General features: G+C 44.2%; 1 protein-coding gene across 7 annotated transcripts in view; it reads right to left on the bottom strand.

Moving 5' to 3' along the window:
- Window positions 1-14,991, bottom strand: part of FLNB (filamin B) — a 143,084-nt gene that overhangs the window by 76,030 nt on the left and 52,063 nt on the right. For all 7 annotated transcript variants that reach the window (XM_053897895.1, XM_053897889.1, XM_053897890.1 and 4 more), the window contains exons 2-4: window positions 10,150-10,398; window positions 7,158-7,255; window positions 4,280-4,427 (exon numbers count right to left, since the gene is read on the bottom strand). In XM_053897895.1, coding sequence (XP_053753870.1) covers window positions 4,280-4,427; window positions 7,158-7,255; window positions 10,150-10,398 — 495 coding nt within the window. The remainder of the gene's footprint in view (window positions 1-4,279; window positions 4,428-7,157; window positions 7,256-10,149; window positions 10,399-14,991) is intronic.

The raw sequence follows: 14,991 nt of genomic DNA, 5'->3' as shown, positions 1-14,991 counted from the left end.
TTGCTCTGCAGTGAATGCTTTACTCAGAACATGGGTTTCAAGAGAGGTTTCCGCTTAGCTCACGGATGCATGCTTTCAACATACCTAACCCCGCAAGCAAGCCCACCACAAAGATCTGTTTGTGGCTGTAAGTTTGCCTCACTCCAGCCCTCTATCCTTTCAGTGAATGGGTCTCAGTGAGTAAGATCTGTAAGTGCCAACCGGCTGGTAACTGCAATCTGGCCAACGTCCAAGAGATAAAATTAAAAAACAAAACAAAACAAAAACACTCTCAATCCTTTTAGAAACTAGAAGATGAAGTGTTCTCTATACTTTGGTTCACTAGGCAAAAATGAAGCAATGTGGCCACACAAGAGAGAAAGAAAACTGCCCCTGCCCTCGGTCTCACCACAGGACAAAGATAAAATCTTAAGGCTCTACCCATGTGGCCTGATGTGTGGCTCTGTTGCCCAAAACGACACTTGGCCCTCCTACTGATAACAAGAGAAAAAACAGACACAGAATTCTTGTACAATCCACAAATTCCACTTTTAGGTACACACCCAAAAACTGAAAGCGGGGATTCAGATACCTGCACACGCACGTTCACAGCCGTATTATTCACAGTAGCTAAAGGTGGAAGCAATTCACATGTCTGTTGTCGGAAGCATGGATAAAGCATGTGGTATATACGTGGGGTATATACATTGAGCTTTAAAAATGAATGAAATTCTAACACATGCCATGACATGGGTGAACACTGAAAACATTTTACTAAGTGAAGTAAGCCAGGCACAAAAGTACAAATATTTTATGATTCCACTTACATGAGGTACCCAGAGTCGGCAAATTCATAGAGACAGAGGGAGAATGGAGGTTTCCAGGAGATGGGGGAGGGGGAAATGGGGAGCTATAGTTTAACAGGTATAGAGTTTCAGTCTGGAAAGATAAAAACATTCTGGAAATGGATGGTAGAGACAGTTGTACAACACGGTGAATGTACTTGATGTCACTAAATGGTACATTTTAAAACAGTTAACATAGGGAATGTTATCTTATGTATATTTTACCACAACAAAAAAATGCAAAAAATATATACCTATGAATACATACATGTATGTGTGTACATACATATTTTTTTTAAGGTGCGTTTTCTCCACAAGGACAGAAAATGTTAAAAAAGGCAGATCAGGGTGCCTGGATGGCTCAGTTGGTTAAGCATCCGACTTTGGCTCAGGTCATAATCTCGCAGCTCACGAGTTCAAGCTCTGTGCTGACAGGTCAGAGCCTGGAGCCTGCTTCAGATTCTGTGTCTCCCTCTTTCTCTGCCCCTCCCCTACTTGTGCGTGCACGCTCGCTCTCTCTCTCTCTCTCTCTCTCTCTCTCTCTCTCTGAGAAATAAATAAACCTTAAAAAATAAATAAATAAAAAATAAAATAAAATTTTTAAAAGGCAGATCAGGGGCACCTGGCTGGTCAACAGGTAGAACATGCAACTCTTGATCTCAGGGTTGTGAGTTGGAGCTCCCTGTCGGATGATTACTTAAAAATAAAATCTTAAGGGGTGCTTGGGTGGCTTAGTCGGTTGAGCACCCGACTTTGGCTCAGGTCATGATCTTGCAGTCCGTGAGTTCGAGCCCCGCGTCAGGCTCTGGGCTGACGGCTCAGAGCCAGGACCCTGCTTTGGATTCTGTGTCTCCCTCTCTCTGCCCCTCCCCCGCTCATGCTCTGTCTCTCTCTTTCTCTCTCTCTCTGTCAAAAATAAACATTAAAATTTTTTTAAATAATAAAATCTTTAAAAAAAAAAAAAAGCAGATGAAGGAAATGGCAATGACTAGCTACATTCCTGAACTGTAGCAAATAGTCATTTTCTAGAAAACAGCATCGTGAAAGGAAACCGTTTCACATTAACAATGGGGAAACTGGACAGCCAGTGATAAGGTGACCTCAAACAAGCATTTTATGCCTTGATTAAATTCAATCCATTTGACCAATTTTGTCAACAAGAGATTTACTTTGCTGTTTGAAGCTTTTTTGCTATTAAAGAAGCATGACCTTGAAAATCAGAGATTCCTTATTCTAGCCACCACCCTTCATTATGCTTTAGGGAAAGCACTTTTAAAACAAGCATGGACAGGGGCTTATGGGTGGCTCAGTTGGTTGAGCGTCCAACTTCGGCTCAGGTCATGATCTCATGGTTTGTGGGTTCAAACCCCACATCAGGCTCTGTGCTGATGGCTCAGAGCCTGCAGTCTGCTTCAGATTCTGTCTCTGGCTCTCTCTGCCCCTCCCCCGCTTGTGCTCTGTCTCTAAAATACATAAACAGTAAAAAAAACAAAACAAAACAAAAAAAAAAACAAGCACAGACAAGCCAACCTTTAAGTGAATGCACATCCGGAAAGGGCTTCAAACAAAGTGCCCAGTCCCTATACACACAAATGCACAAATGATTGCACAGTGCCACCTCGATGTCAAAAGGAACCTCAAAAGGCAAGTTGGTTTGTTCCAGAACTATCAGGGTCTCTCTGGTGTTCTAAATCATGCTAAACAGATAAGAACCTGACCACTAAGATTGAGAACTGCACACAGCACCACTGCCCTGGCCCTTGGTCACCTTAAGACTAAGCTGACACCAAGTAGGGAAATGATATTTTCAAAGGGAATGAGTGTATGGAACATCTTGTTACAAGACAAGTGCTTTGCACTCTTCAGGAAGTCAATGTTATACATAAAAAAAATTTTTTTAAGGGAAGCTATTCTAGATTTAAAAAGTCTACAGGCACCTGGGTGGCTCAGTCGGTTAAGAGTCCGACACCTGATTTCAGCTCAGGTCACGATCTCATGGTTGTGAGATCAGGTCCCGCACTCAGTGCAGAGCCTCCTTGGAATTCTCTCTCTCCCTCTTTCTCTCTCTTTCCCTCTGCCCCTCCCATGCTCATGCTCTCCTTCTCTCTCTCAAAATAAAAAAAAAACAACAACATTTCTTTAAAAAGAGTCTAAAGAAACAACAAAATTAGTAAGTCAATCTTTTTTAAGTTTATTATTACTTTCTTTGGAGAGACAGCACACACGTGCAGGGAGGGCACAGACAGAGAGAGGGACTGAGAATCTCAAGCAGGCTCTATGCTATCAGTACAAAGCCCAACATGGGGCTCAATCTCATGAAATCTGAGATCATGACCCTAACTGACTAAACCACCGAAGTGCCCCTGTAGTGAATCTTAATCAGATCTTGGTTTATAAAACAGCAAAAACTATGATAGACAATTTTAGGACAATAGGGAAATTTTCACATACACTGGATATTAGTTGATATGAAATTGTTAATTTTCTTACTGTGATAATGAAGACTGGTTATACAAAAGGATGCCCTATTTTTAGGAGAGGCTTGCTGATGTACTGAGTGAACTGTCACAATGCCTACAGTGCATTTTCAAGAATTCGACAACCACACACACACACACACACACACACACACACACACAAAGGGCTCAAGAAAACTATTGTTAGAAGGGTTAGAACCGCAGATTCTAGGAGAGGATATACAAGATATCTTGTGCCTCTAAATGTGATCCCAACTGTAATTACGAAAATTAAGAAATATAATACACTCCTTCCTTTCCCCATAACAAAGGGAGTAAGTTGTAGCTCACGGGGCTAATCTTTACCAGAAACCACCCTGGGCTGAAACACAACAGTTCTTAAAAAGCTGGTGTGCTTGAAGTCAGATGGCAGCCAGAACACCAAATGCCTCAACATGCCTTTACCCCACCATAACATTCTGAGCAGAACACTGTCCTGCAGCCCGCAGTGGCCTCAGTGATCATAAACAGGATGTCTCAGCAAGGAAGTGTCTGTCAGGGGGTCACAATAGCTCCCTCCCCATGTGGAAATCTGAAGCAGCGTGAGCATGACCAAAGGAGAAATGAATCAGCAGCCTGATGACACAGGCACCTGCACCCCCTATCCCCAGCAGATTGGGCCTCTCTGATTTCTCATATGAAAAATGGGAAAATAGTCCTGTCTTCATCCCACGGTTACTGCACTAAAGTCACAATGCAATAAACTCATTCTCCATCACATTAAAGCAGCAACATTTCTTAAAGCCTAGATTCACAAAGCAGAAAAGTTGCTCGTGAACAAATGGACTTTGAGGTAAAAAGCATCTGACAAAGGAGGCCTGGGAGGTCTTCAAGGATCAAGCCTATACATTCTTGATTCTAAGAACCTTCTTCCTGAAGCCACATAATCATGTCTAAGACCAGAGGACAAGTCTCAAACCCAGCAAGACCAGTGCTTACCTCGGCCATAGGCCCTGGCTTTCTTCGGGTTGAGTTTGGGCTTCAGAGGAGCCCCTGGCTTGAGCTTGGCTTTGGGGAACTGGGACAGGTAAGTCATCACCGAGTGCTCATCCACATCGGGGTGAATAATTTCTTCAGGAGTGATGACCTAGAATAACAGCATGGTAGGTGAACACCCAGAGTACATCATTTATAACCGCTAAAGTTTTTGCAAATGTCTCAAGTCAAACACTATAGACATTAAGAAATTGAGTCAGCCTCTAAATTAAGTGAAATTATATCAAATTACATGCCAATGTCAGTGTTTTTAACCTTTTAGAGGTGTCATTATTCGTTTCGGAAGCTGAGGACGCCCTCCAGACAATTTTTTTTATGTTTATTTATTTATTTTGAGAGAGAGAGAGAATGCGTGCACACGTGCACGAGCAGGGAAGGGGCAGAGAGAAAGGGAGAGAGAGAGAATCCCAAGCAGACTCCGCGCTGTCAGTGCAAAGCCCAATGTGGAACCCATGGTTCATGAGATTATGACCTGAGCCGAAATCAAAGAGCCAGACACTTAACCAACTGAGCCACCCGGGAGCCCCTCCTCCAGGCGATTCTATATGTAATTTCCAGAGGTGCACACCCACCCTCCAAAAAAGGCCTGCTCACCCCCTATCCTGGGGAAACTTTCCAGAAGGGGTAAGCTGTGTCAAGTGAGGAGAAAGAAGAAACAAGTATACACAGGATTTGCACATATTACCAAGAAGCACATAAACTGGCCTTTCCCTTTGCTCATCTACCCATTGCCTGCATCTCTATTAACTCTGCTACCAATAAAGAATAGTAATAAAAAAAAAAGAGAGGGGGCGCCTGGGTGGCTCGGTCGGTTGGGCGTCCGACTTCGGCTCAGGTCATGATCTCACGGTCCGTGGGTTCGAGCCCCGCGTCAGGCTCTGTGCTGACGGCTCAGAGCCTGGAGCCTGTTTCAGATTCTGTGTCTCCCTCTCTCTCTGCCCCTCCCCTGCTCATGCTCTGTCTCTCTCTGTCTCAAAAATAAATAAACGTTAAAAAAAAAAATTTAAAATAAAAAAAAAAAAAGAGAGAGAACACAGCAACATATTAGATCTGTGGTCTTGCTACATGCTGAAGCCCTAACCACCCGGGTAATGGTATGGGGAGGTGGGGCCCAAGGGAAGTAAGTGGGTTTAGATGAGGTCATGAGGATAGGGCCCCCAGGATGGGATTAGTGCCCTTATTAAGAGAAGGAAAGACCAGACCTCTCTTTCTTTCCCATGTGAGGGCACAGCAAGAAGCCAGTTGTCTGCAAGTCACAAAGAGGGCCCCTACCAAGAACTGACTCTGCTGGCACCTTGCTCTTGGACTTCTAGCCTCCAGATATGGGAAATAAACTTCCGTTGTTTATACCATCCAATCTATGGTATTTTGTTAGAGCGGCCTGAGCTGATGACAATGGGTTTCAATACATTAAGAGCCGTTAAAAAAAATAGGGAGGAAGTTAATTTCTCCTGACACGTAGCCTAGGAGCAAGATTACTCCCATGCTCGGCAGGTAGCCTCCTTGAAGGCATCACAGCCTCAGGCCTACTACCTGACCTAGTCCTAAACAGTACAAAAAATCTCTCTGCCCCCAGTAAGGGTGCTGAGGAGGTAAGGTAAGGCAGTACTCCTCAGACCAACAGAAGGCTCTGTCTCATGAACCGGGTTAACTAAATGCAGATGAATAACATATATACCCAGCTTCCCTCACCCCAAAGTAACACACACACACACACACACACACACACACACACACACACACACACACACCAGAAAACATACTGATCATTATACTCCAGCAACAGAACAGCTACTTGGGTTTGAACAATTGCCTTCACTCATTCCATAAAATGTCGGATGTGCATTGATTTGACATTTCTTCCAGGCAGCTCCCTCAACAACTATACAGTGCCAACAGCACATGTACGTCAAAAGTAGATGGTTTTAGGTTTAAGAGGAGATGAAAAAGATACCACACCACTTACTGAGGGTGGGAGAGCCAAGAAATGGGCCATGAAGCAGAGACATGATGTCAAAACCAAAGAAATACAGGCAAAATTTTCTATCTCCCAAGGGATCCTATTACAAAATACACTGAACTCGGCTCTGATTACTTAGTCCATAATGTAACCAGTGGTGAGGTCATCCATCCACGGCACTGGCCACCTACAAGTTCTCTTGACCAGGGCTTCAAATATGGGAGTCTTGGTATTTAAATGTCAGGGGGAGTTTTTTAGCCTCCTTGAAAAACCTTAGAAGACAAGACCTCAACTACGTAATGTGGCTACTGTCAATGGTACCCAAGATTTATTCAATTTCCAAGTTCTCTTGTCATATTCCTGTGATAGGATTAGGAGCAATACAAATTCTTCCACAATTTCCAATAATGGTAGGTTATCCTGGTTTAAATTTAAAAAAAAAACTTCTAAGTCCTATGACTTTCCCTAATATACTGAATCTTAAAAAAAACTTCTAAAATATGTAAAAGTGGTCACATATTGGCTATTTCTTACAGTTCAACCTAATCATTAAAGTCTACATTTGCAGTCTTGTATCTCAAAACAGTCTTTGAGATCTTTGGAGCAGAAACACTAGAAAATTTTCCACATGTGACAGAGCACTGTGAAGATTTTTGAATGATCTACAAGCACCTAAATCAATGGGAACCTATTATTGTGGGTAAACTGAGGAAGAGGGGAGAGTGTCATAGGCAATACTCTGAGGGCTGAGGCTGAGGATGTCAGACTGCCTGCCACACCGAAAGAGGCATCCACAGAGTCTCAGAACAAGCTGGAGGATGGAAACAGCCCCATGGGACATGGTGTTGCTTGTATATATACCTGTGGGACACCCAGCCAGTCGTCTGCTTGCTGCATAGCTTCCCGTGCATTGTCCACAGGCTTTCGTGGATCCCAGGATTCCCAGTCTGGACACAGACCTGTTAATATGACACAAAAGATTCTGTTAATATTAACTCACTGAAAAGATTAAAGGAAGCCATGTGCTTAAATTAAACCCCTTTGGTATCTTAATTCAGAGAACAATTTCTTCCTAAAATCACAGTGAACTGTATATTTTAAGGGCAAAAAGTATCCACTCCTCCAGAGTAGAAACTATTCTGAGTCTAAACTGAGAGTTCTCCTTCAGGCTGTTATTTTCTTGCATTAACACAGAGATTATTCATTCCTTGAAGGTGTGATATAAATAAATAAACAAAGCCTATAAAACTATTTGAGCCTGGTGCCTTTTTACAGGGGATTTTCCCCCCCACCACATTTGCACTTCTGTAGTCCAGTCACCAAACGTGTAGGGTTCACGCCAGCTGGATATTCTACAATTTAACTCAAAATTGATACAATCTATGTAGAAATCGTGTAAAATCCCACAGGTTAAGGGCTCAGTCCCATAAGACTGTCCCCTTTCCCCACTTCACCAAATGCAAGTCCAGGTTGTCACTTGGACTTCTCACAGACCATTCTATAAATTGCAGGTTCTCACAATGCCTCCTCAGATTCAATTGTTAACCAGAGTGGATCACAGAACTCAGGAATACCATTTAATTGCTAGATTACTGATTTATTAGAAAAGGCTACAACTCACAGTGCCTGGGTGGTTCAGATGGTTAAGTGTCTAAACCTTGCTTTCAGCTCAGGTCATGATCTCACAGGTTCAAGAGATCAAGCCCTGTATCAAGCTCTGCACTGACAGCATGAAGCCTGCTTGAGATTCTCTCTCTTCTGTCTCTGCCCCTCCCCTGCTGACACATGTGTACACACTCCCTCTCAAAATAAATAAATAAACTTAAAAATTTTTTTTTAAATAAAAGGCTATAACTTGGGATGCCTGGGTGACTCAGTCAGTTGAGCATCTGACTTTGTATCAGGTCATAATCTCGCGGTTTGTGGGTTCGAGCCCCACATCGGGCTTGCTGCTGTCAGCCTGTCAGCACAGAGCCTGCTTTGGATCCTCTGTCCCTCTCTCTTTCTGCCCCTCCCCCACTCTCACTCAAAAAATTAAAAAAAAAATTTCTAATTAAAAAAAAGTTACAACTCAAGAACAACCAGGTGAAAGAGATGCATATGGCAAGATATGGGAAAAGGCGTGTGGAGCTTCCATGCCCTTTCCAGGTGCACCACCCTCCCAGCACCTCCTTGTGTTTACCAACCTGAAAGCTCCCTCAAATGTATAGTTCAAGGAATTTTGTGGAGACCTCAACATGTTGTCATGATTGATTAAATAACTGGCCACTAGTGATTAACTCAACTTCCATCTCCTCTCCTCTAACCTTGGCGGTTAGGAGATAGGGCTAACAGTTGGGACCCTCTAATCACCTGCCCCCATCCTTAGCAGCTGTTTAAAAGTCATCTCATTGGGGCGCCTGGGTGGCTCAGTCGGTTAAGCGTCCGACTTCAGCTCAGGTCATGATCTCGCAGTCCGCGAGTTCGAGCCCCACGTCGGGCTCTGGGCTGATGGCTCAGAGCCTGGAGCTTGCTTCCGATTCTGTGTCTCCCTCTCTCTCTGCCCCTCCCCCGTTCATGCTGTGTCTCTCTCTGTCTCAAAAATAAATAAACGTTAAAAAAAAATTAAAAAATAAAAATAAAAAAAAATAAAATAAAAGTCATCTCATTAACATAAACTCAGGTGTGGTTGAAAGGAACCATTGTCCTGGCTCTTATCACTTAAATTCTAAGGGTTTTTGGAGCTCTGTGCCAGGAAAGGGACAAAGACTAAAATACACGTTTCTTTTATAAGTCACAATATCACAATCCTATTCCTAGATACATCTAAAAAGACTGCACTAGCAACTGTATTCTGTATAATTCAAAAATCCACTTGCCCAAAAGCCCAAACCTAGAATCATCTTAAAAGCCTCTGTAAACAGGAGAAGTATAGGACTGAAGTAAACATCCACAGGTTTAAACTGGTAAAGAGGTATCCTGAAATGTGTCTTTCGGTGGAAGCAAGGAAGAGGGTGCTGGGAAATTAACTAATGCTGAGCTTTGAGTTAGTTTGAGACATCACCAGCTTATAGGCTTTCAAGACAGAATGAGGCCTAGAGTCAGCCTGCCCTCCCTGTCCAACATAGGCTAGCCAGCTCCGCTTGGAGTGTGTCGGGAACCATTAGCTTACTAAAAACTAATGTGACCAGCATATACAGAGTATTCGTAAATGGAAAATATGATTATTAAAGTAAATTTTTTATTAGAAACAATCTTGAGGGTGCATATAAACACAGGCTCTGGTTTTTCTACGGAGTGTGTACCAGCAAACTCTACCCATCAATCTAAACCCTCCAGTGAGGATAATTACTACCTTGGTGTGCACTCAACCACTCAGAAAAGGGGGGAAAGCCTCCAACTGGATCCTGATCAAGCACTATTTCATAGCAACACAGAAAAAAAAGGGTGGAGAACGCCATGTATAGTCACCCAGTGGTTGATAAAAATGGGTACTTTCCACTCAATGGAAGTTTTTAGATTTTCATGCCAAGTCAACTAACAGGGCCACGTGTTTCTGCTGAAGTCAATGGGAAACCAGGCACCAAATGTGGGAAGAGGCAGGACTTTGGAGTCTGAAAGCTAAACATGCTCCAAGAACTACAGGATTCATTGGGGATTTGGGTAAATAACTGAGTTCAATGCTCAAAAAGTCAATGGATACACCTAGAAGGTAAACAGAGCCAGTTTTAGCTCCCTTTGCTCTTACAGGGGGCTAAAACTAGGAGAAGACACCAATCACAGCAAACCCGGCTTTCCCATGAGACAACCAAGGGGCTTTGGGCCCACAAATCTCCATCCTGAAGAGCTGGCTCAGGCAGCCATGGACACTTACCTGGGGCACAGCTGTCTACCAAGGCTCCCAGAGCCTTGCCATCTTGCCAATTCTGGTTAAAGTTGGTGATGGGCAAGTAGGGGATCTTGTTCTGAATCCATCCCAGCAGCCTCTGCTTTGGCGTCTGCTTCTTGGCATCGTCATCCCCTTCGTCCTCCCACACGGGCATGGAGATGGAGTAGTGGAGGATCAGTGTCCACACCAGGCCCAGGATGAGCTTCAGGTTCCCATCCACAATGGCTTTGCTATCTGGGGAGAGAGGCACAGGCGTGGGTTGGCACCTTCCTCTCGGTTGTGAATGAAATCTTCATTTGTCAGAGAACCACACAGAACTACTTCAGCATGAAAGGACTGTAATGTTACAATTTGCTTCAAAATACTTGAGGATGGTAACAGATGAAACTAGATTCCAAAATGTTTACCAGTGTCGTGAAATCATGGGTACATGAGAACGTATTATACTTTTATCTCTACTTTTGCATACGTTGGAAATGTTCTGTAATAAAAAGAGCTTTTAAATTTTAAAGGACTCATTTCAGAAATATGGACAATAAAAAGAGGTGGCTGAATTCCAGGGACAACCATCTGTTTAACTTGATAGTATGTGACCTACCAAATTATATGTGTATGTGTTTATATATATATACATATACATATGTGTGTGTGTGTGTGTGTGTGTGTGTGTGTGTGTGTTTGCTGCCCTGAATTTATATTCTACTATACTTTTCTTTTCACTAATCATTATGTCCTAGAGGTGTAAGAGGCCAGTTTCCCTTCAGATCTCACCATCTCTGGGTGTTATCAATCATTTTCATCTCTGCTCTTCTCTCCAGTTAGTCATTCATAAGATAAAGTCATTAATAGTTAAGCTAATCCAGCTGGGCAAAGTCTCTGTTGCCAGAAGGATAAGTGACCGGCCCAAGGTCCTGGCTCCTCTCTAGTGCTCCCTGAGCTTAACACAACAAGCCATACACCAGCCCCGTCTAGGAATCTTCCAGGAAATCTCCCTGCTGCTGGTTTCTACCTTCTACTCCCTTGGCTTCTCTATGGCCCTCTGTCCTCTTTCCAACCTCTACCTACATCCATCAAAATCCAAACATTACCAATAAAATCTCTCTATCTCTCTCCCTGTCTCCCCCTGCACACACTTCCCCTCCTATCCATCCCCAATCTTTCTCCCCCTCTCCCTTCCTCTCCTGTCTATACCCCCATCTCTCTCCCCCTCACCCACATCCTTCCCCTCCTATTACCCACCCACCCACTCCCCCCTCTCAATTTCCTCCACCCTTTCCCCACCAAACAACCCCTGTTGCACGCCCCTATTCTACCAGGACCCCAAACTGAAAATGTCAGAGCCATCATGGACTCCTCCTTCAAATCTCAGGTTGCCATTTCAACAATGTGTCAATTCCCTTCTCTACCTACATCTCTTGGCAAATCCTTTTCTCCACCTTCCCAATAAATGTGTGGCCCCTCCTCCCCTCTCTCAGAGTCCTCGACAGCCATGAAGCTGAACCATGTTCACATAACCCTACAACTATCTTTCTAGTCAGTACCTCTGTGCTTCCAAATTCACCAATGGTCCCAACTGCCCACAAACTCCTTAGACATACAGCACCCTCAGAACCCCCAAACACAGCCTGCTTTTTCACCCTTGTCACCCCTCCCACCACAGTTCACACTCCAGACTCAGAGACTCCTCATTCCTGGACTACATCCTGCTTTGGACCCCATGGACCTCTCCATGTGTTCTGTATTCCCTCTGGTGGGAAGACCCTTCACCCCCATCCTCCTGTGGGACAAGCCCTGGCTCATCATCCAAGGGCCAGATCCAACAGGTGGCGGCCCTTCACTCCCACCAACATGTGTGTGACTGTGCCAGGGTCCTCTCAAGACAAAAACCATTCACTCCTGAGCCTCCAAGCCCCCATTCCAGGACTGTGAGCACCTGCCATGGAGTGATGAGCCTTCACCATCTTGCAGCTCCCTTCACCCTGTCCCACCCATTCACCCACCCACCACAAACCACCTGAATGTCAGTTAGACACATACCAGATTGCACTTAATGAAACCCAACTACAACCACATGAGAAATATACACACATACTGAGAAGGAGTAAACCCCATGTCACTCAAAACTGAAAGGGTGGAGACTTTTTTTGTTTTTAAATTCACCTGGTTATTGTTAGTCCTCTCACAAGAAAAGATCCTCTTAAAAGGGTGCACCCAAACCCACAGAAACCAAAGGTACTTTTATGGTTGTAGATTCAGTCATAATAAAACTCGATCGTGTAAAACTGTACAGGGTAAAGAGTATCATAAACTGGCTGGTAAGACAATTTATATTTGAGCATTCCTCACTCAATCCTCACTTAGCAATCCTCACTAAGGTGCCCAGAGATTTTCTATGCAATGAATTGTATAAATAATAACTTTTAAACAGGACAGTCCACATAACTCACAGGGCTCAGCGACAAATGAAAATACATGACTTCTCGTCCAAAAAGGATTAAGAATTTCAAGATGGCAACAGCAGAGCATTAAACCAAGCACAGAACCCTTCTGAGAGCAGGGCCCTGTACAGCTGCACAGACTATGTGACCATGAAGCCCCCTCTGCTTCTGAGGTCCTGTGGTCAATAAAGCGATAATCTGCAGAAGACACTTGACCGTGCACAGAACTTGAACATCCGAGGAGTTCATCCCACGGACCATATGTTTCTCCAGCTGGCAGCCCTTGACCATGACGGAATTTTTTTGATAAGATGTCCTGTTATAAGGTTGTCTTTGAAGCGCTACTGATTACTGAGTTACTACCTACCAATCATAAGAAATTCCAGGTCAAACAATTTTCCATGCCAGAGTCCTTTATTTAAACTAAAGGGAGAAGAGCAGTCCTCAGAAGGGGGAAGCACGAGGTGGGGATGAAGTAAAGTATGTGAATGCTTATCGTTAGTCAGCGTACCCGTGCTGGACCAGGCAAGGTCAGGTCTTGCACCAGGCAGGATCTGAACAGGCCAGAAAGTCTCATGCAGCCACAAGTATCAGACTACAAAGTTCAACTTTCCTGAGTTATGTGTTAAGTGCTCTTCAAATGCAAACTTACAGATTTTATCCATAAATCAAAACATGAAACCAGTTTGCTCTATTTTTACCCGGCTTACACATGTTGGTCTGAAGGAATGAGACATGAGTCTTTTTCGAAAAAGATTTCAGGGGAAATATGACCCAGTAAAAGTCTGAGCCAAATTTATGAAAAATACAATGCCCAGAACTTCTGTTTCCAATGAATTCAAGGTGGGTGTCCAAACGGGAAAGCCCCCATTAAGATCTCCTTGGGATAAATGATACTTTTGCTCTGCTATTCTAAGAAGCTGGAGAAAGAACAGTCCTAGTTCCAAAAGTGATTTTGACAGGTGAAGGTTCAAATGCTTTACCGAACTCTTGGAACAATAAAACGATGGCGACTTGCCCAAAATGACTCCCCCTTTCCCACCCACATGAAACAGAAGACTCCCAATGCCTTGAAAATGAAATGCTCCACAGCATTACAGTGTCAATGTCTGACCATCACAACAGACTACAGGATTTTCAAACGTGAGCGTGCTCTGTGATGTTTATGTCGAGTGTAAACATGAAACAGAAATGTAAAAGGAGGAAAGGTCCAGGTCAGCTGGAAGCCTCTCTGGCAGGATTCCACCTCATTGAGAGCCTCTTTCTGGAATAAAATAAGCCAGCGCCCGCCACGCCTGCTGGACCTCCTAGAATCTGCTTAGGTTGTAGTTGGCCTGGAATCTGGCCACAGGTTTCTCCTCCCCAGATCCAACCAATCACAATTCCCATGTAACTGGTCCTGGCTCTGGACAGCACTGACCCTCCAACCGCATACACACCCTCTGGAACTACTTAAAATTATCCAGCATTGCTTCTAAGTGAGGGCAGTGGCTTTTCTTCTTTTTTAATAGCTAGAAAGTTAATTTGAGCTACTGCAAATTCTAGGATGGAATGTTTTCACGTCATTTCTGTACACCGGTTCTCCAGCCCTCCCTGAGTAGCAATCAGGAATGGGCACATTTATGGGGGAGGAAACCAGCTATTTTTAAGCAATCTTTGGAAGCATCTTGGAAACATCTACTGCGTAGACAAGTTCCTCTGAGGAAGGGAGATGGTGATCTTTCTGTCTCTCATACCAGGAGGGCAGGATCCACGCCACCAACTGCATGCTCACCACATTCACTGTGCCCATCTCCTCTCCTATTACTGATTCACCAGGGTGGCATGGTGGGGGTTGGGGGGGGCGGGGAGGAGAGGCCTGAGCAAGCACCGTCCCACATTTCTGCCCTCCTGAGTAAGAACAGCAGGTCATCCAGCAGCCACAATGCAGCAGCTCACTGCTGGGTCAGAAACAGCCAACAAGGGACTTCAGGGATCAAGGAGACGTAGGAGTTTCAGGAAAGCTCCTCCTAGTACGCTTGAGGAAAAGCACCCAGACCATAATCCAACTATGACTTGGTCATCTGGAGAAGAGTCTGTCACCCACTCTGCCTCTGTCCTCCCATCTCTATTACCCTCTGGGAGGCAACGTGGCACAGTGGTTTAAGTACAGGCTATGGAACCAGCCGCTCCTCTAGACAGGTCACTTTGAACCATCCATCCATCCTCTCTGGGCTTTCTGTTTCTTCATTTACCAAATGGGAATGATCCCAGTCAACACCTTCACAGAGCTGTTACTAAGAAGCAGGTGGGTTATAGAACACCATGAGTTGAGCATAATGCCGGGGACAGGGTAGGCACTTCATAATACCTTCCTTCCTCTCCTTACTCATTCACCTCATATCTGAAT

The sequence above is a fragment of the Panthera pardus genome, unplaced genomic scaffold, assembly GCF_024362965.1.
Source record: "Panthera pardus isolate Hobbes unplaced genomic scaffold, ASM2436296v1 HiC_scaffold_8, whole genome shotgun sequence".
Lineage (NCBI taxonomy): Eukaryota > Metazoa > Chordata > Mammalia > Carnivora > Felidae > Panthera > Panthera pardus.
This window is presented reverse-complemented; position numbering and strand designations above follow the sequence as displayed.